The 20,688-nt window shown below is 40.5% G+C and overlaps 1 protein-coding gene across 3 annotated transcripts in view; it reads right to left on the bottom strand.

Moving 5' to 3' along the window:
- Window positions 1–906: 906 nt before the first annotated feature.
- spock1 (SPARC (osteonectin), cwcv and kazal like domains proteoglycan 1) overlaps window positions 907–20,688 on the bottom strand; it is a 98,308-nt gene continuing 78,526 nt past the window's right edge. For all 3 annotated transcript variants that reach the window (XM_028589622.1, XM_028589623.1, XM_028589620.1), the window contains 5 exons: window positions 7,685–7,804; window positions 7,073–7,294; window positions 4,553–4,615; window positions 3,781–3,918; window positions 907–2,342 (listed from right to left, as the gene is read on the bottom strand). In XM_028589622.1, the coding sequence (XP_028445423.1) occupies window positions 2,146–2,342; window positions 3,781–3,918; window positions 4,553–4,615; window positions 7,073–7,294; window positions 7,685–7,804 (740 nt within the window). In that variant the 3' untranslated portion in view covers window positions 907–2,145. The remainder of the gene's footprint in view (window positions 2,343–3,780; window positions 3,919–4,552; window positions 4,616–7,072; window positions 7,295–7,684; window positions 7,805–20,688) is intronic.

The raw sequence follows: 20,688 nt of genomic DNA, 5'->3' as shown, positions 1-20,688 counted from the left end.
GATATCTGTTTATAGAGATTATATAGGCTATGTTTGTACATCATTTATTTTCCAAAAAAGAAAGGAAAAAGACAGGAGAAAACACTTGTAACATACTGCTAACTCTCGCAGACGCAGCTTCACTGAAAGGAAAACTGGAAGTCGGGCCCAGAATTCATGCAAGGTAAGCATTTAGGTGGATACAATGCAGGAAAAATGCAGCAGACTGCATGTGGTGAAAGATGAACGAATGAGACATTTTCTTGACAGCTTTTGTCATGTAGCCTGATGACAGAAGACGCTGCACTAGCCAAGCTCCCAGAATTGGGTGATTGTACCCTGCACGGCTTCTGGCATAATTTGATGCACAGTTAAGCCCATTGTCTATTGTATCTGACAGACTGTGTTGTGAACTGCTGAATAGGCTGTTTCAAGCCAGAAGATTCAGTCGTCCTTTTAGCCTCCAAATGTTGGTACAATGTGTTTTTAAAGTGCAGAGTGGGCTGTTTCAAGGCAGTGGGGTCAGCTGTCCCATTAGCCAGTGATATTACAATAACACTCATTAAGCTTTTATGTTCTTTTGGGCAGTGCTGGCCTTGTGATTCTCCTCTCTCCAAGGCAAGTGTTTTCTTTTTTTTTGCTGCTACCATTTATGTCTGTTTCCAACAGGAGAGGCTGCTTTCTCAAGGTTGGAAAGGTCAGAATTGATGGAGGGCTTTGATTGTTCTACTGCAGAGAAGCCTGCGCTTCAGAGAAAATAAAACCAAAAAGCATGTGAAACTCATATAAATGGCTTTGTGGTTTCACCGTGAGGAAAGAGATGTGTTTTTATTTCATCATGATTTGGTGAAATAAGATGAAATGCGATCGAGGCTTGTGCCAAAAATGGTATATCAGGAGAACAAGAGACACATGGACACAGACCTATAAGGTTCAAAAGACACCCAAAGTGCCACTTTACTTAAATTTTCAAAGTTACAAATAAAAATTCACTTAGTTGACATGGTGAGGATTTCAATTTTAAATCACGAACATATCCAGTGTTGGGAGGCAGAACAGAGCCTCTTCTCTGCTTGCCCGACTTCATGTGTCCTCCCAGCTCAGGAGCAGCTTCTTCCTCTAGTGTCTATGCACAGTCAAACAGCCTCAGAAGCCCTACTGATCAACTAGTACAACAATAGCTGGCTGAAACGCCACAGATTTGGACTGTAGGCCTTGCAGTTCACTTTTCTACACTGCTATCACTCTGCAATGCAACTTCCTACCTCCTGAGATTGGGAGAAGAACCAAAAAGACACTAGACAGCATCGACATAGCAACAAAGTATTGTAGCAGCCAAATAGGCATCACTTTCTGTTTGAGATGCATAGAGCTAGACCTGGCCAGGTAAATCTCTCTTTTACAGAAACACGATGAGAAACATGCAACAACGACGACAATACATCATTAATCTCATTGCTTCCTGGGCTTTCTGGGACATTCAAGATCAACGGTTAAATAATTTACAATCCTCCATGAAATAACAGAGAGAGAGAGAGAGAGAGAGAGAGAGAGAGAGAGAGTGTGTTGTGGAAACACCTTTGAACACTGGAAGGAGCCTGACGGTGGAACACAGAACATGAGATTGCAACTGCTGATGGAAATACAGGGAGGGTTTAATCCACAATCTGGCCTTCCTGAAGGAAACATATTTACATCCAATACATCAGCTAATGTATCTGGGCTCACAGACTAACCAGAAGCTCTGACATGGACATACTGAGATAGCAGAGAGAGGGACAGGATATAAGAGAAAGGGGGAGATAGAGGAGTAATAGAGAAAATAGAGAAGCAATTCCATGTTAGAAGAGGGTAAAGATCGCAGGTTTGGGGGATGGTAGAGGCAGAAAGTGGACAGCTTGAGCAGAATTCAGGATCTTGACAGTTGTTGAAATCTAATAGGTTCTGTGTTTTCCATCTGAGGAAAAAGTGAAACACATGAAGAGGATGAGGTTCGCTGAAGAGAGAGATATGGATAAGGGACAGGGAAAACAAGAGCAAGTTCAGGAGCCAAAAGATGGACTGCTGCCAAAGTAAGTGGAGGAGGAGACATTGGAATGGCTTCAGATCTGTGCTGAGTTAACGGAGTTTCCTGGTCGGCTGATGGCAGAATTAAATGGAGTGGAGCTACCACACGTAGCCAGTCTCGTCATCCTTATCGTCTTCCTCGTCCTCATCGTCCTCGATGGCTCCTCGGGGGTGAATTCGGCCCCGTCTCTTCTTCTGCCGGCTCCGCCCGTTCTGTGAGGGCTCCTCCTCCTGGTCGTCAAGGAGAATGACGGCGCCGCCACTGCCGAAGTCCCCTGATGTCTCCTGGTCCTCATCTGTTGGGAGATGCACAAACACAGAGAGGCTCCATTGGTGTCTGCAAGCTCAGTTACATCAAGTTACACCTGCAAACATTTTGATGTTAAATGTTTGTTTGCACTCATGCTGCATACTGTGTAGCTACAGTGCAAAACAGGAGTCATTATCTGAGCTGCTGCCTCCAGCATTTTGTGAAGTTGGGACCTTAAAATCCTTCTCAGTTCAGTTCAAAAACAGCCTAGTTACACCTGGGTACAAGTGTACTCTGGATGAGTGGCACTTACAGAGTTAAAATCTGTTTGCGGCCCTTGTGTTTAGGCTAGAGCTGCTGCATTGCTACCTGTTTGTTCTATGCAAAGCCGAATGGGAGAACTCCAGGCTGCTCCAGCCTGAGGCCACTCACTCAGAGTTAGATGAGCTTGTTAGACTGCAGACAAAGGACTGCTGCTATCTGCTGCTGCTGAGTGTGTGTTTGTGTTGGGTATGTGTGTGTGTGTGTGTGTGTGTGTGTGTGTGTGTGTGTGTGTGTGTGTGTGTGTGTTGGGGGGGGCGGTGCCAAAGAGACACCTCATCAATGTTGGAAGCTGCAATTACTGCCTTTGGACAAAACTAATCTGTGACTGTGAGTTGGCTGTTTGATTGGTAATCAGTATATCTGCCCGGATTCTTTCTCGCTAATTATTGTTATTTTTTACCACAATGAAATCCCTCAACCATTGATTTGCAGCAAAGTGCTTCTATTGGCTTTTTGACCATTCCCTTTGAATATCCACTGCTGGCTTGTTAACTATGGCTTTGACATATCAAGGCACTTAATTAGATATATATTCTTTCTCTGAAGGCATCTTCTGAGATACCAACATCAGCCAGCATTATAAGCGTTTATTCTCCTCTAAAAGGTAACTCAGTCACTGCTACAAATTCATATTTATAGCAAATCTTTTGACACTGCTCTCTGCTGAAAGGTGTGACGGATTTTCCTACTTGACTTGCGAGACGCTGTTGTTTTATCAAAGCTACATGAGCAGAATATCAGAGGCAGATAGAATCAGACATATGACCGATAGTAAACCAGCCAGACTGGCTCCAGAGGCATGCCTAATATTATCGATTTCCAAAATGATCACTGATGCGTAGATACCGGTAAATATAAAGAGAGACAGGGAGAGATACTGAGCAAAGAAATAGTCCTAAATTGGAATTGTGGTGCTGTTGGTGTTTCAGTGGTACATTGTGTTTTAAAAGGTACAGTAAGAGAAGTCTATCTGGCCTAAAATGAACGACATACAGCAGTCCACCTGGATCAAAGCATTAACTCTGAAAACACAACCAAAACCCTTGTTTAGCCATAAGTGAACATGTGTGTGTGTGTGCATGTGTGTGTGTGTGTGTGTGTGTGTGTGTGTGTGTGTGTGTGTGTGTGTGTGTGTGTGTGTGTGTGTGTTGCGGTCTTACCGCAGTTAGGGTTGCCTTGTTTTCTGGAGCCAGCGATCTCGTTACCATATTTGTCCACACACCAACACTGGCCGGTGCTGCTGTGACACTGGGTTGGTTTGAAGTAGCCCTCCTCGGTACAACGGGGAATATAAAAGCCTAAAGATGGAAAGGAAGGAGAGGAAGAAAGGAGGGGAAAATGTTAGAAAAAGAAAGTAAACAGCATTATGAAAAAGGGGGTGGGGGGGGGGGGGTGGAGAACATTAAACTGATAGAACTAGAGGGCAGAATCTGATCCCTCCTCAGGTAAAGTGTCCTGTAGTTGTGCCCAAAGTTCTTGTGTATTCACAGAGGGAGATGAACAATCAATTACTGTTGTGAAGGTTGCAGGACAACAACCATACATCCTGTTTAAGGGGAAGAAGTCACTTTCAATAACGCGCGCACACACACACACACACACACACACACACACACACACACACACACACACACACACACACACAGTTCTGTTACCTTTATTTGACCCAGCCCAAGCTCATTTTTCAAGCTGTTTTGTCGTGAGCTGGAACATGAATGATCTGCCCGGAGGTGACAGACGACGTGTACAAAATGTCAGAATGTGCGTAGTAGTGTGTGCGTACCTTATATTTAATGTTACTGATTTTGTTTCTCTGCTTGAAACTATTCTAAAGAGATACAATTGTTCATGCTAGCGTTCACATTAAAGGTGGCCATGTTGGTTTCTCGGACAGGAGTATGTGACTGACAGCTGTCAATCATCCCAACTGACCTATGAGGCTCTTCCTTCGACTCTGGTTCTGGATCCTGCTCTTCTCAGCTTGGCAGGGCAGTCCTACAACCAGAGAAAATACATAATAGTTTAATTAACAGAGCTTGTTTTTCTACCAGCATAATTTCACTGAAACAGCTGCCTCTGTCTTACGAGCTATTCTTCTTATGCCACTCTAACATCTTATTGATTTCTTATATTGGTCTCCCTTTCAGTCTTCTATGCATCCGCCAGAATTGCATCTGTCCTCACATCAACTATTGATTTCCAATCTCTGCCTGAATTTATTCTGTATCCTCCTCAATCCACCATCCACTTAAAAGAACAGTCTCAGTACAAAATGCTAGCCTGACAAGCCAGACACACATCAAGATGTTGGGTCTGGGAACTCACCATTGGCAGGACTCAATCTGAGGGGCGGGATAAACGGTTGTCTTTCAAATTCCCTCTGCACTCATAGCCAACCAGAACAACGCTAATTGATAGATTAAACTTTTGCCATATCTCGTCGGCAAAAGACATTTTAAGAATGACTTCAGTGCTTAACTCCAAGTCTTCCAGAGTCGCAGCCATCTGCCGTCCTTATGTTAAGCCCGCCCACCGACTCTATACACGATGTGATTGGCCTGACCAGAATTTGTTTTTTCCAGCTCGCAAACCAACGGAGAGTTGCTAGACTGACCATGGCTGCAAATTACATTTGCTGCCGCTAGGGTGCGTCTAGATTTCTAGGCTAACAGAATGCACATTTTACAGAAAACTAGTACCATTAATCCTAATATTTATCTATTTAATTGGTTTTATTGTTACATTAATATTCAATTTTCATCCTTCTTTTTCTTGTGTTCATTAGTCTCAAATTGTTTTTCTGTTTTGCGTCTTGTTATTTTATTAACTGCATAACTGATTTGAATTGCACTAAACTGTATAAAAGGTGCTATACGAATTGGTACACTACACCAAGATAAAATCTACAGGTATGGTGGGGAATCGTTATTCAAAAGTAAAAGAAACATGAGAGATCAGATGATTTTATCATATTATGTATAATAATTTATTATAGGTGAATGCAAAAATGTTTATATTGTGTCTTTATATATCATTTTTAATTGCATAGAAAACCTGGGTGTTAGGAAGTATGCTAATTCAGTGTTGAACCAGTAAGTCATCTGCAAAACATATAGGACAATTCTAGGGCTGGGACGATTCGTCAACGTAGTCGATATCATCGATTACATAAGCCTCATGCTCCGCCTACATGCAGTTTTTTGTCAGGTCGACGGCCCAGTGAGTGAGTCAGAGATAGCAGCACGAAAGGACGAGTATGGCGAGTGGTGGCGACCCACAAGAGTTAGAGGACCTCTTTAAGATCGCAAGTTTGGGAAAACTTTGAGACCGTATGGCTGCAGCCTGGAGCCTCCCGTGTCATGTTCTCTCGCCTCATGCCGTCCCCGCCTCGAAAACTTCGGCCCTCTGGTCAGTTCCAGTAGTAGGCTACAGGCGAGAGAGTGGTGGATAAGACGAGGACTGTGTGTCGGCGTCGTTCAGCAGTTGTTGGGTATTTGAGTGGAAATACATCTAACATGCTAACGCATATCTGAGACCATCACCCAGATGTGCCAATCACTGGAACGAGACAAAAAAACTGTCCAACTTCTCCTCCCTACAGTGCTTAACCAGCCTTTAGATACAAATAATTAAAGTTAAATTAAAGGGAAAAGAGCTTGGATGTTAAACAAGAGCGTATTCATTATTTTACCTACTGTAAGTTTTTATTTTTGTATTCCTCCTGAAAGTGACTTTATTTTGTGGTTGGATTGATAGCCTACATCTGGCTTCAGGTTGCACTAAACATTAATTTTACTTGAGTAAAGTGTTAAACAATTACTAGAGTATAAAAATAATAAATAGAGATTTGAACCTTCTTGAAATTTGTTTTGTGTAAATTGTTGATAATTGAGCAATGGGAAAATAATCGCTCATTGAAAAATTAATCGTTAGATTAATCAAAAAACTAATTGTTATATTAATCGAAAAATTCATCGTTAGATTAGTCGACTAATCGAAAAAATAATCGCTATATTAATCATTTAAAAAATAATCGTTTGGGACAGCCCTAGACAATTCCACCAAAAAGACACTAGTTTAATGTTTGTTTACAGCCTTTCTGATCTTTTTACTTGTCACTAAGTCATCAGATCTCAGAAATGAAATTAGGTAGTAAAGTGTCTTCAAAATAATCAGAATGATGGGCAAAACTATGAAAATTAAATGACAAGTTAATAAAAGACTGATTTGCTTTTCATGTATGCACTGGTTTCTATTCACTTCAGTACTGACTGAATACCTGCTTGAGGTGAACATTTTATTACCTTTTTTTTTAAGTTATCATAATGCGATAATTGATGTCCTCACCTTTAGCAACACCCGTATTTATCTATAAACTCCTTCATTTCCTTCCTGCCTTTGTCCTTTTGATTTCAACGTCAGTTTTTTATTCAACCCTCTCCCCCTCCTCACCCTCAGGTTTCTGAAAGCAGTAGCACCACTCGTTGTTAGACAGCTTTCCGTCCTTGAAGGAGTCACAGGAGTTGAAGAGGGGCTTCATGCACAGCTCATACTTGTCCAGGTAGATGGCACTCAGCTCTGATTGGTCCAGCAGGAGGTCGAAGTTCATGTCAAGCTTGTTGAACATCCAGCCCAGTGAGTCCTTACAGATGGGCAAGATGCTGGTGTCAAAGTCTAGAGGAGAAGGGAGACAGAGAGGAAAAAATAGATAATGGCATTGTGGAACATTTTTGAAACTGCAGAACATCCAGGTCACCCATATCTTTTTAAAAATCTTTTTCAAGTATCACACTGAGATCTGAGTGTATCTGAGTGTATCAGAGTGTATCAGAGTGTATCTGAGTGTGTGTCATGGCAGAGCTGACATGTGTTCAGACATGTTGACATTACAGAGAACAGAGCAGGGTCGCTCACTGTCAACTGTTGCCTTCATGAGGACTGAAAAGCGTGTCTGTTCAACAGGAAAGTGCTGCACACAGACACACAGACACACACACACACACACACACACACACACACACACACACACACACACACACACATATTGTGGGAGGATGTACTCACGTCCAGTGGTGGAGTCTAAGCTGTCAGAGGATTTGAGGTCTCTGTTGGCGTCGAGGTGGAGAACTCCGAACCATTCCTTTAGTCTTGCAGCCAGACTGTGGAGCTCTGTGTCGGTGCAGGCTACACACACACACACACACACACACACACACACACACACACACACACACACACACAATAATGAGGAGAGGGGAAGCTGTCAATCTACTGCTGTCATCAGAGGAGAGAAAAACAATTATTGTCTTGCTCCTTATCAAACTTTAATTTTTCTGCTGTGTACTTTTCCTCTCTGTGTTCTTTCGTTTCCTTTTCTTCATCCAACTGTTCTTCTTGAGTAAACACAGTGGAGTGATAACACACACTGAACTGGTTGGCAGTTACCATAGGAACCCAATCTGACATACACACACGCAAATACAAATACAGTGGATTTTCCTCGTCTGCTGTAATCTGCATCTATTCAACATTTAGTGTTTTTGTTCAGATCATTGATTTTATCCATGTGGGAAACCACACACACACACACACACACACACACAAACACACACATACACACACGGACCAAAAATGTAATCTTGCAGTGGCCACTTGTTTTTATAAAAATACTAATTCATTTTAATAAAGAAGCCCTTGGCCCCCCAGGTCGGGTTCTTGGACGGGGTGAGAGGGGTGAGAGGGGTGAGGAGGTTGGCATCGGTGGATCTGAGCTAGCGGGTAGGAGTATGACAGTTCAGGAGGTCAGTGATGTAGTTGAAGGCTTGTAGTTTGTGGAGGTAGTAGTAGGTGAGAATTTTTAACCGGATTATGCACGATAAACTAAAAATAAAGTTGATCCAACACTGTCATGCAAGTTGATGCTACTCTCCATGCTACTGCTCAAAAAGAGCACAAACTGAACAATACAAATGATGATATGCCTAATTAAAAGTATGAACCAGCCTCTGTTGCTGCCTAAAGGATCCCTTGTTCTTTCAGCTCTGTGGGACTGACAGGGTCTGCCTGCAATCCAAGCAGCCTCTGCCTGTCTCCCTCTGCGTCTCTGTCAATCTCCGTCTCCCTTTCTCTTTCTCTCCTGCATGTGATTGACATATTTTCTTTCCTCCATTCTGTTCCTTTTGAGAGCTTAATAAATGTGCCTGAAGGACCATTTTCCTCCTCGTGCTGAGCCTTCCAATTCAGAACGCTCCAGCTTTGTCATGGCTGATAGAAAATGCAGAAGGTTGTTAGCATTGTGTGGGAGTGGATTTTTTTTTTTAGCAGGTTGAGAGGTGTTTCTGTTTTTGTTAAGTCCCATTCCTCATTCTGTTGCCAAACCATGTTCTGTGTCCTAGCATGGATGCAAACATGTGCATACACACACACACAGACACACCCATACATAAACATTTTATAGTAATAGTTTGGGACTGTGCCATTATTGCAGCTGCTATAAAACAGAGGACGCCCCAGGTAACAGACTGGAGCTGAGGGCAGGACTGATAACATTTATCAGGCTGGCTATCTGTGTGACATTACGTCTGGAATCCCAAGGTGGTCTGTGTTTATGTGTGTGTGTGTGTGTGTGTGTGTGTGTGTGTGTGTGTGTGTGTGTGTTGTGTGTGTGTGTGTGATATAACCCTTCAGGACCAGACAGATAACATTTTAGAGTGCTCTTCATTTCCACGGTCTCGAGCAGAGAAATAGAGAACAAAATACCAAAAGCCACAACAATATCTGTCTATTCTTCCTCTGGCAGAAGTGGAGGCTGTAGCATGTAGCATTTTCCTTTCTGTTCCCACTCCCTGTCATTTAAATAACTCTCTGCTTTTCAATTCTTTTGTTGCCTTTAAGGACTTCTTACTCATTTCTCTCTATTGCCTATTCATGTCCAATCTCTCTCTCTCTCTCTCCTCTATCTCTATCAATTTTCTGTGATTCAATAGAAGCCACTTATCCCACCTGGCTGTACCTAAAGTTTCTTTTAAACTTGGAGGACCACTTTGATATGCCCAGCTCTTGTATTTCTTACTCTCACCTAAATTGCTTTCAGTGCTTCATTTCCCATCTCCCCCCTCGCACATCCCCCTATTGAGTCCCAAGATTGTTTCTGTTTTTTTCTTTGATATCCAGCCCCTCTGTCTCTCTTCTCATTCCTCCACTTTTTTCCACTTTTCTCTCCGCTGCTCTCTCCAGCTTTCCTCTCAAGTCTCTTGGATTTTGCAGTACACCCCACAATGAGTCTCGATGGACCCTCTTATCTCTCTCTCAGTGTGACCCAAATTGTTTTGGACGGGCCCGACACTGCTGCCTGTGTAAGGACTCCTTTTGTCGAGCAACGAGTTGGAAAGCTGGAGCTGAAAACATTCACGCACTGAAGGGACACAACACACAGATAAAATGGCCTGCTTACCATTTTTCTCTCTCTCTTTCCGAGCCACAGCAGGGTCAGGCAGGCTTAAAGATGTCAGACACACAATCAACATCAAAGCCCCATCCACAGGCAGTTACAAAAATTACACAGTTATGGCAGAAGTGGACGATTGATGTGGGATTCAACAAGTGATGTTGCTGCTGTCAGTAGAAAACCTGATCAAGTGTCTCAGAACCACTTTACAGAACAACACTCAAAGTTTGACTCAAAGAAAAAATGGATCATACAGTACCATGACTGTAGCCGAGGTTTCTTTACTCCTAAGCCTAACACTAGAGTCACATACTGTATGCTCACTATGATTTTCTTTGAATGTAGTTTGGCTGATTTCCTACTCCAAAACACATTTAGCACTGGTATATCCATATTCAACCACTCTCCAGTCAGCCTTATCTTCAGGTTATTTTGGTCGTGTTGTCCATGTTGTTCAGCAGGCTATAAACAGACTGCACATGTAAAAGGAAACAGGCCTAACATATATGCCTATGGTATCCATATAAACAAGACTGCCACACTAGCATTTTGGACTGTTTAAATCTGCTTTTCAAATGCTGTACACTAAATCAGTGTTTCCCAGCCTGGGGTTTGGTATTCTTGCAAGGAGTCACAAAATGAATCTTAGGAGTCATGAGATGATTAACAGGATAGGAAGAAAGAAAAACATATTTCTGCTGTTTTTTTTCTCTGACACTTTCTTTGTTGTAAATGCTGATAGTTTCACCGTCTCAGGCTTAAAAACATTATTCAAATAAAACAACAACCAACAACCTGAGAAAGGAAAATTCTTCTTGCACACAACTAATAGACATATCATGCAACAAGTGATAAGGAGCCTAAACAATTGTCTCATTTTAAAGGGCCATATTGAGGAAAGGTTGGAAACCATGGCACAAAATGAACAATTTGCCTGGCTGATTATGCAAAGCCTTCGCCATTATTCATTTGACAAAATATGTTCCCATTATTAATTAAACTTTTTGTTCACATATCTATGGTGTCTGACAGGGGCTCATGTTATGCTCAATGAAGCAGATATTAATGTTGCAATGTTTTTTTTATTAATTTGGCTATTGTTCAATTTATAGCTTTTTCCCAGGGTTTTATAATGTATTCATTTCTCAAAAAGGCAATTTTTTTAATTGAAAACTACAAAACAGACCAAGCTGTGATATGAAAGAAACTGGGAACTGGTGTGTAAAACAAAGAATAATCACACCCTTTCACCATGGCAACCACTACTCATGACTTCCTATGATAACTGATGCTATCTGCTCCACTTCCAACCCATCACATATTGTTTGACGGTTAACTTTTACAAAGGATGAAGTGGTAGCAGACAGCTAGACACACAAGCTGGTTTCACACAGGAAGAGAAGAAGAATCGATCAGAGCTGTGGGGCAAATATCAAACACTGAATCGTGGCTGGGAATTACCTTCATATCCATCTTCCTTCCTCCCTTCTTCCCTCTCACCCAGCACTTTCTCGCTTCAGCTGTCTTTCATGTCTGCAAACTATGATCAGCGGAAACTGGCAGCCAAAAAATCCACAAGCCACCAATTTTCCATAGACTTACACACACATAAACTAGCTGTAAGTGGCAAAGTAAAGCTAAACTGCGAGCACACAAGATATAATGTAGAAACAAGTTTTCTTCTTGTTCTAATGTGATGAATTTCTACTAAACAGACTAACTGTTTAATTCAGGACAAATACCTACATATACGACAGGCTATAGGAGTGCTTTTTTGTTGTGTCAATTAGAAAAGACAATGTGCTATGAAGAAGCAGCTTTAGTTTGCATTTTGGGGAAGTTGTGGACAGTAGGGTGAAGACAAAGTCACCACAATGAATCAAACCGCTACTCACTGAGATGCATCATCAGCTGAATCACGCAAGATCCCTGTCTCCTACGAACCACATTTTGTATACGACTACTTAACTTGAAATGTAATTGTTGCCTGGATACCATTCAACGGCAACATCCAGAATACAATCCAGGAAGCGTGACATCCTGAGTTTTGTCCCATTTCTTGTTATGTTCAGGCTAATAAAACACTCAGATAAGACAGAGTTTTTTAAAGTGTGACACGGTTGCGTACTTTTTCTATGATTTTGAAGTGGATTTATGGAAGTTCATTTGAAATGGACATCAGCAATGATGATATTCTTGGAAGGTGAGGGGAGACACACCTCACATATTGAAAACCTCTGTTCTAAGGGTAAGGGAAAGATCATGGTCTTTAAATTCTGGTTGACGTTGTCATCTATCTGATTCATAATGAGCCATGAAAAGCTAAAGCTTCATATACATTCACATTAAATCCAGCAGTTTTCTTTCATGTAAATCTCTACAGTTATGACACTAAATCTGTCGTCTAACTATGAAAAACATGAAACGCTGCTGCATCTTATGGAAATTAAACTGATCTTTTATATCTAATCAGTACTTAAAAAGTATCTTATGTAATGAAAACACCCCGTTTAACAAGGCATACCAAAAATAAGCCATACCCAGCGACATATCAATCAATCATTTATTCATTATTCGGTTTGTCAGAAATGTCAGTTTAATCAACAAATTGTGTCCATCTTGTTCATTGGAGACGCATCCTCTTTCTTCCCTTTTAGTTTGGCACAAACCGTCTAGCTCCATCACCAGATGTTGTGCTTGTGACTGCCATTAGGAGGTGATTCAGTGCAACATTCCCAAATTATGTATGGTAGCAATCCCTCCAGGCTGTGTTAGGATAAGAGATAAATCCGTCCTCCAAACTTCCTAATATATAACTCCAACCATCAGGAGAAGTCGGGCTTTGCATCCCTCCATCGGTCTCCTTTATCATTGATACATGATTAACTAAGTTTGTCATATGAAAGAGAAGGAGTGGCTCTAAATGTAGACAGACGAACAGTGTGTGGTGATCACCTTGAGACATCAGGAGCATGTCTGATCAGATCAAGATGAAAGGCAGATGGAAAGGGAGAGACGGGAGGCAGTGGAGTGAGGTGACACTTTTTAACAAGGTAACAGAAGGAGAAAGAAATGGACTAAGACAGTCAGATAGGAGATATGAGGAAGATAGAAGGTCAGATTCATTAAAAAGATACAAGGATATGTTTGATTTTCTTTGCCTCAAGTTATCAGATCCCAAAAACAATCTCACTGGCAGTGAGTTAAGGTTAGCCCAGATAATGATCAGTAATACACTGTCTGCACAGAGAGGGAGACGGGCAGAGATAGAAGTGAGTTCGATACAAAGAGAGAGGCAAAAAGAGAACGATGCAGTTTAAATTTCAAGACTGCTTTTGCAAATTGAGCTTGTTTTACTAAGAATTCTCCAATCATCTGCTGGTAGGACTTGGTTAGGTTTTGATTGAGGTTTACATTCAGGTTAGCATGAAAAATAGCAAGTGTTAATTAGTGAATGGATATGACAAACAACAGAATATTCACAGATATTCTTTTCTCTAATCTCAAACATGCACACACTGCAAGATTTGAAAATGGGGCGACCTCGAGCTCACCCAGTAAGAGCGTGCGCCCCATGTAGACTGAGTCCTTTGCAGCGGCCCAGGTTCGAGTCCGACCTGCGGCCCTTTTCTGCGTGTCATCCTCCAGCTCTCTCCCACCTTTCCTGTCTATCCACTGTCACTGAAAAAATGCCCCCAAAAATAATCTTAAAAAAAAAAAAAAAGATTTGAAAATAATTGTGCATCACACACTACAGGATATTATTAAGATTATCGTGCCAGAAGGAGCAATGCACCACCTCACGTGATCTCATGGGGAAGCAGATGTAAACAAAATGGAGACTGACGTGGGGCAACAACTTGTAGCGTTAATAATGCTTTGCAGTGACAAGAAAGAAACACAAAGGCAAAATGCAGCCCTGATGCAGCTGCAAACCGTTTGGGAGGTTTAAGATTGGATGTGTAATTCGCTCACAGATATTCTGGGCCGAACATCGGAACTGATCCTGGTCCTGGAATAGATTTCTCCGCTGATTATCAGGAGGGGGGAATTGGGGATAAATCGTCCCGACTACTCCTGTAGTTTAAATTAAGTACTTTTGCTGTGTTACGTATTTGGTATTTGGAGCAGTGTACTAACAACTGACAGACAAACAGTTTACAGCATTGGGTGTTAATGTGAGACTAACCCGGTTTTGTATCACCATAACAAAGTCCCTGTCACGATGTAGCTTGTCAGGAAACCGTAAACATCCTTTTTAAGTGTTTGAACAAATGACCATTGCAACTTTTAGTTTGTCTCAAGAGGACATACTAAAATTTTCTACAGGCACTTTTCACACTAGTCAGCAGTTTGGAAAGAATCCCTAAGCAATTGGCATGTGTTAGGAGAGGATAGGAAGTGTGGAGGCAGAAGAGAGGAGAACACAATCTGTCCTCCTGTGTGTTCTCTGTGGAGCTGTGGTAGAGAATTGCCAGGAACATTTTTAATTTAGCGAGGGGATTTAGCCCATTCAGCCCTAACTTGTTTTATCAATGCCGTTGTTCAACAGTAGCTGAGAGAAAATTAACTATTATTACTAAAAAAAAAAAAACTGTTGGACCACAACCAGTACGGACTGAGACCTTTACACATGATCACCAGCAGGATTGTTTGTGTCACCTCAAGATGACTTGTTTCTATGTGAGAGAGTGATGAGGATGTACAACGTCACCGCAGTGCTGCCTCAGGGGTGAATGACAGATCAAATTAGATCTCAGTGCCTCTGTGTCGATGTGTTAACCTTTGCTGACAAACAGGCAAACAGCTGCAATGGATTTTTTTCAGGATAAATCCTGTTTATGTCATGATTAGGAGAGATCCTAATTAATAATTAAAATAAAGATTACATCAAATTAGCAATTAACATATACAATTAACCTGTAATAAGGGCCTAATTTTACTTTTTATAGATTTTGTTTGTGTGGAACTCTTGCCTTTATTGACTGTAAAGACAGAGACTAGAAATGGAGAGAAGAGAGAAGGGGTATGACATGCAACAAAGGTCCCAAGGCTGGCACTGAACCTGGGATAATGTGGCATGGGCTATAACAGCTTAGCTATGAAGATACTCCATTATGGCTTAATCTTTTTTTTTTTATATAATTTCTCTTAGTTCCTTACAGTTTCTGCCTTGTGTCTTTGTCGTTTTCAATACTGTCAAGACTTTTCAGGATCTATTTGTGTCAATATGACCCAATGTCAACAGCTAAGTAAATGGTTGGACTTCATGTTTAATATTAAGGGATGCATTTCTGACAGTCCTTTGTGAAATGAATAAAAGGGTAGAGAAACTGGAAAAAGACAACAAAGTGCAGGTGGAACTTTAACCCAACACTATGCAAAATGATGGCTTGGATACTTGAAGACAGAAAATAAATGAGCAACAGACAGAGATGGGAGAGTGTGGAAGAGATGTGTCTGACAAACGCACAGTGACAAGTTCCCCACATACCCACTAACACTGTGAAAAATAAAGGTTATTAGTGTGGTTGGCAAAAGTACTCATAAAGTATAATATTTGAAGCCTTCCACTGTGCCTTGTCTAATGAAAAAACAATATTTACCCTGAACTCCAAATAAACAGCATATTGAAGCACACACTTACTGTAGCGTCTACAAGTATCAATCAAAATCAGGGGAGTGACGGAAAGAGAGAAGATGGCAATAAAGAGATTAACCTATACAAGCTGCTTTTTGAATTATTCCTCAACTTCCTCCTCAAAGCAGCTCTTCACACGGCTCCATTAGAGGCTCTAATAATCATTCAGAAATAATAAATATATATTTCAACTATTCTGCTAAAGAACGAAGCATGTTGTACAAATGCACTGTTTTCAAAATCACTTCCTATAGTATTAACCCTCCGCCATTTTATTTGAATGTCATGATACAATGCCCTCAAAAATCCTGACACCGTGGCCACAGTATGTGTACTACTTCCTGTTAACAATCTCACGATGCAATGCTTTGCAGTTTAATATGTGACCATTTCAGTTGTGCAACACTACAACGGTGTCAGAAAAATGACGTTGATAAATAAGTGTCCAAAATCACCGTTTACCTCTCACTATAGAGTAAACTAATGAGTAGGGCAAGAATTATTATAATTATTATTATAGTGTTGGCAAGAATCTGGCGATACAATACCTATCACGATACATGGGTCACGATTCAATATATTGCAATATATTTTGATACTGTGCGATATATTGGGATTTTTTAAAATTATAACTTTAGAAAAACTAATATTTAAAAAAAGACATGATGTTCATAAAAGTAAAGAGGATTAGTATAGGTAAACAATTCAGTACACAGCAAATCAAACTGCCAGTTTGGATTGTGGTTCACAGGTTCTTAGTGAGCAAATTTGTATATGCTAAAGTAGGACAAAGTTCAGCCATAGCTGCATTGTTAGCTTCTAGCACTGCTAGGCACTGTTAGGCAAAGACACTAGCGGTGCGTCTCAGCATAGCCATCTAGCGGTAGGGGGTTTAAACTCAACATAAACGTGAACCACTGTCTTACATGAATATAATATATATAACGAAAAAAAAAGAAATTGACTTTTTGAAAATCGATACAGTATTGCAAAATGAAATATCGCAATATTCAAGTGTATCGATTTTTTCTTACACCCCTACTAATGAGGGTCTGTTAAATAAGGAGTAGTGAGTGAGTGGACGAGGGATTGATTTCCAACACTTGACCACACACACCCTAATCAGTGGAGTCAAAACAGGTGTTTTCAATCAGGCTAACGACCTGCTCTGACTTCACTGATTAGTTTCACCTGAGAGAAACTTTTTTTATGCCCTGTAGGATTCAGTGTTGACTGAACCACAATGAACTAGAAACATTATTGATATTTCATCTTCTTGTGCCGTAATTACAGTAACATCTTGTACTGTGATGCCGCTGATATGAATGTGCTTAATAATCAAACGACAAGAGTACTATGGATAATAATGTATGCGAAAATACAAAAGCTCAGCGAGCTCAGTGGCCTCAGCACAGGCGCTGCTGCAGGTATATGACAGTGTATATGGTCACGTCACATCATATATGGATGTCTAACAAAACCTCTACATACATTTGCTTGATTTAAGCAGCTCAGTGCCACTTTAATTATATTAGTTCTGCCTGTCTAGCTGATGTCAACTCCCCACGGCACTTACCTCATCTGCCCTCTACACACACACACGCAAGCACACACACACACACACACACACACACACACACACACACACACACACACACACACACAGAGGGCACGAAGCTGTTACTGTAGCATGCTTTTTTTTTTTAAATCAGTGTCAATGAGGGCTGGGAGGTTAGGAGTAGGGAGACCAATGAATTTAGAGGCATTTGGTGTAATTTGATGTAACTGGGAATGTCTCAAAACCAAACCAAAATATGTTTCAAAATATGCCAAAACATTTTTGTATAAAAGACTTTTAAACAATGTTCAACAATTATTTCATCTAATTTCAGCCATGATAAATGTGTATTTACTGGCATTCCCAAATGTGCTTTGTAATGGTTATTGCAATATTAAGAGTAATACAACCAAACAGTATACACAGTAAATATTTAATATCAAGATATATACTGTAGTTAAACTGGCTAAATATACGTTTACATATCGTCCAAACCATCTGACATTCTGAATCTCCAGTGTAAAAGAGATTATTATCCATTATTCATATTAATATGGAACTAGCTACAGTAACAGGTGTTGTGTGAGCAGAGATATTTACCTGTCTGGTATGAATGGGCAGACTCGGATTGAACCTGTGGCTATCAGTAAACATAGAGGAGTGATAACACATCCTGAACTGTTGCAATCTTTTGTCTGTTACCATAGGAACACAATTTGACACACACACACACACACACACACACACACACACACACACACACACACACACACACACACACACACACACACACACACAGTGTTTTCCTCACCTACTGCCATCTCCATCTGTTTACCATTTTGTGTTGCTGATCTAATGAGAGATTCTATCATCACTGCTACCTGAATGCACAAATATTTGGACCTGCTATCTCATTGATGGTCTGAAGACAGACCAACCGGAAAGTACAGTGACATTCATGAGAAGAAGATAGAACCAGAGGGAGGGAGAGAACATGAGGAGGACGATGTTTAAACAGAAAAAAAGAGTCAAAGCAGAGAGTCAAGAGTGAAAAGTTGACACTGTCCAAGATCTGGAAAAAGATTATCTTTCTCTTAATATAAACGCATCCACTCTGTTTAGTCTCAGAGTAAAGCTGTCAGCAAACCAAAGACATAATTATAGTTTCTATTGAACAAAGATGGAGGGGAATTAATTAGACAACAGTCAAGTTGGTAAACCACTTCTACGTTACATCATCACTCTCTGTTCCCTTAATAATTCAGACTTAAACTAATGAAGGAGAGAATTAGATAGCGAGGGAGCTGTCATTAATTAGCAGACACATTTTGTTTGTATTAAATGTTATGTATCTTATAAATGCTTTCTAATCAGAGAGTGATTAAAAAAGACCAGTGAGGGCAGAATATGTTATTGTGTATGAGGGGTATAAGCATGTTCAAATATTCAATATTCCAACTAGACAGAGAGATGGATAGGTAGATAGATTCACAACGCACACACGCACGCACACACACACACATACAGCTACACATACACACACACACACACACACACACACACACACACACACACACACACACACACACACAAAAGTTAAACTATCCCACTACTCCCCCATCTGGAAGAGAGGAAACCTGTAACAATAACAATCCATCCATTTCTGTGCTGCTTTCTTTTAGATTGCATTTTTCCTCCAGAATCTCTCCATTCATCTACTGAAATCCTATTTTCATGACAAACAATAAGACACACACACTCACTCCATCATTGCTCCCTGTAGCTGTCACAAAATGGCTTGGGTAGGGTGGGGCTGATGGAATGGGAAGAAAATAACATGAGTAAGTGTGTGAGTAAGTGTGTGTGTGTGTGTGTGTGTGTGTGTGTGTGTGTGTGTGTGTGTGTGTGTGTGTGTGTGTGTGTGTGTGTGTGTGTGTGTGTGTGTGTCGTCCTAACCAGTGGTGGAAGAAGTATTCAGATCCTTTAAGTACTAACACCTTACTGTAAACATACTCTGTTACAAGTAAAAGTCCTGCCTTGAAAATGTTACTTAAGTAAAAGTATGTAAGTATCATCAGGAAAATGTACTTAAAGTATTAAAAGTAAAAGTATTCAATGCAGAAAAATCCTGGAAACGATGTGTTGAATCGTCTAATCATTTCAGCTGGACCGTTATATTGTTGGATCGTTTAATTTATAATAAATCAATCAATCTATTTTATAAACTACATGTATTTTGTGTGCAAAAATCTTAATTTGTAAAATAACTAGTAACTAAAGCTGTCAGATTACAGTTTTTCTAGATTGCCTTGACCTGCTTAAGGAAACTGGGATCCACTCGGTTTTCATCATCACTGTCTCAGCAGAGCAGAAGACACCTCTTGCAAATGTGTTAACCCTTTCTCATCGGATTGACATATTTTCCCGCCCTTTTGCAGAACAGTTAACACGGATGTCATTCAAGCAGTCCAAACTCCGTGGTTTTAGCTATCGTAACCAAACAGAAACCATCTGTTCCTAACTATTAGAAACTACCTACATCAGTATGAAATCACTGAAGCACCAGTTGACACTCCTACACACAAATCTTCAATTAGCAATCAGTCTGCAGGGTTAGACCATGTGGCCCCATAGATCAGTCTGCAGGGTTAGACCATGTGGCCCCATAGATCAGTGTGCAGGGTTAGGCCATGTGGCCCCATCATCAAGACAGAAGAGACTGAGTATCAATAGTGGCTATTTCTTATACTGTACAGAAATAGATGTTTATACTTTACTGTAATATATTTTATTTTGGTTTACATGTATTTTGTGTAATATTTACAGTATTTCAGTTTTCAGCCACAGATTGAAAATAAGAATCAATGGAATCAATAAAATTTGCATCAAAGCATTTCTGATTCTGGATCCAATTCTTTGCAAGAAGGCAAATTTGACAACAAATGGCACTGGCATGAAAGCTATGTACAGTAATAGGCCACAATGACAAGCAATGGTGCACTGATTCACACTGAGTGCTGTATTTTGTCTTTTGTTGTCCACTGTGTAATGGTTGATTGGAAGAGCTCATACACTTGTTTGCAAGTTGTGTTGTTTGAAGGCAAAATTTGCTTTTGTTGCATATTTTAAATGTTTTGGCACTGTTAGAGCTTTTTGCAAACAAAATGTGTCATTTTGACCATGAGTGCCACTGTTTCGGCCTGTGTGTCAACAGTTTTGAAAATGTGGAGTTTGCGTTGACTGCTGCATCAAAGCAATCAAGACAAACTGTAATGTAGTGGAGTAAAAAGTACAACATTTCTCTCTGATATGTAGTGGAGTAGAAAGTAGAAAGTGGCATGAAATGAAAAGACAAAAGTAAAGTACAAGTACCCTCACATTATTACTTAAGTACGGTACTTGAGTAAATGTACTTAGTTAAA

Source organism: Perca flavescens, chromosome 10 (genome assembly GCF_004354835.1).
Source record: "Perca flavescens isolate YP-PL-M2 chromosome 10, PFLA_1.0, whole genome shotgun sequence".
Lineage (NCBI taxonomy): Eukaryota > Metazoa > Chordata > Actinopteri > Perciformes > Percidae > Perca > Perca flavescens.
This window is presented reverse-complemented; position numbering and strand designations above follow the sequence as displayed.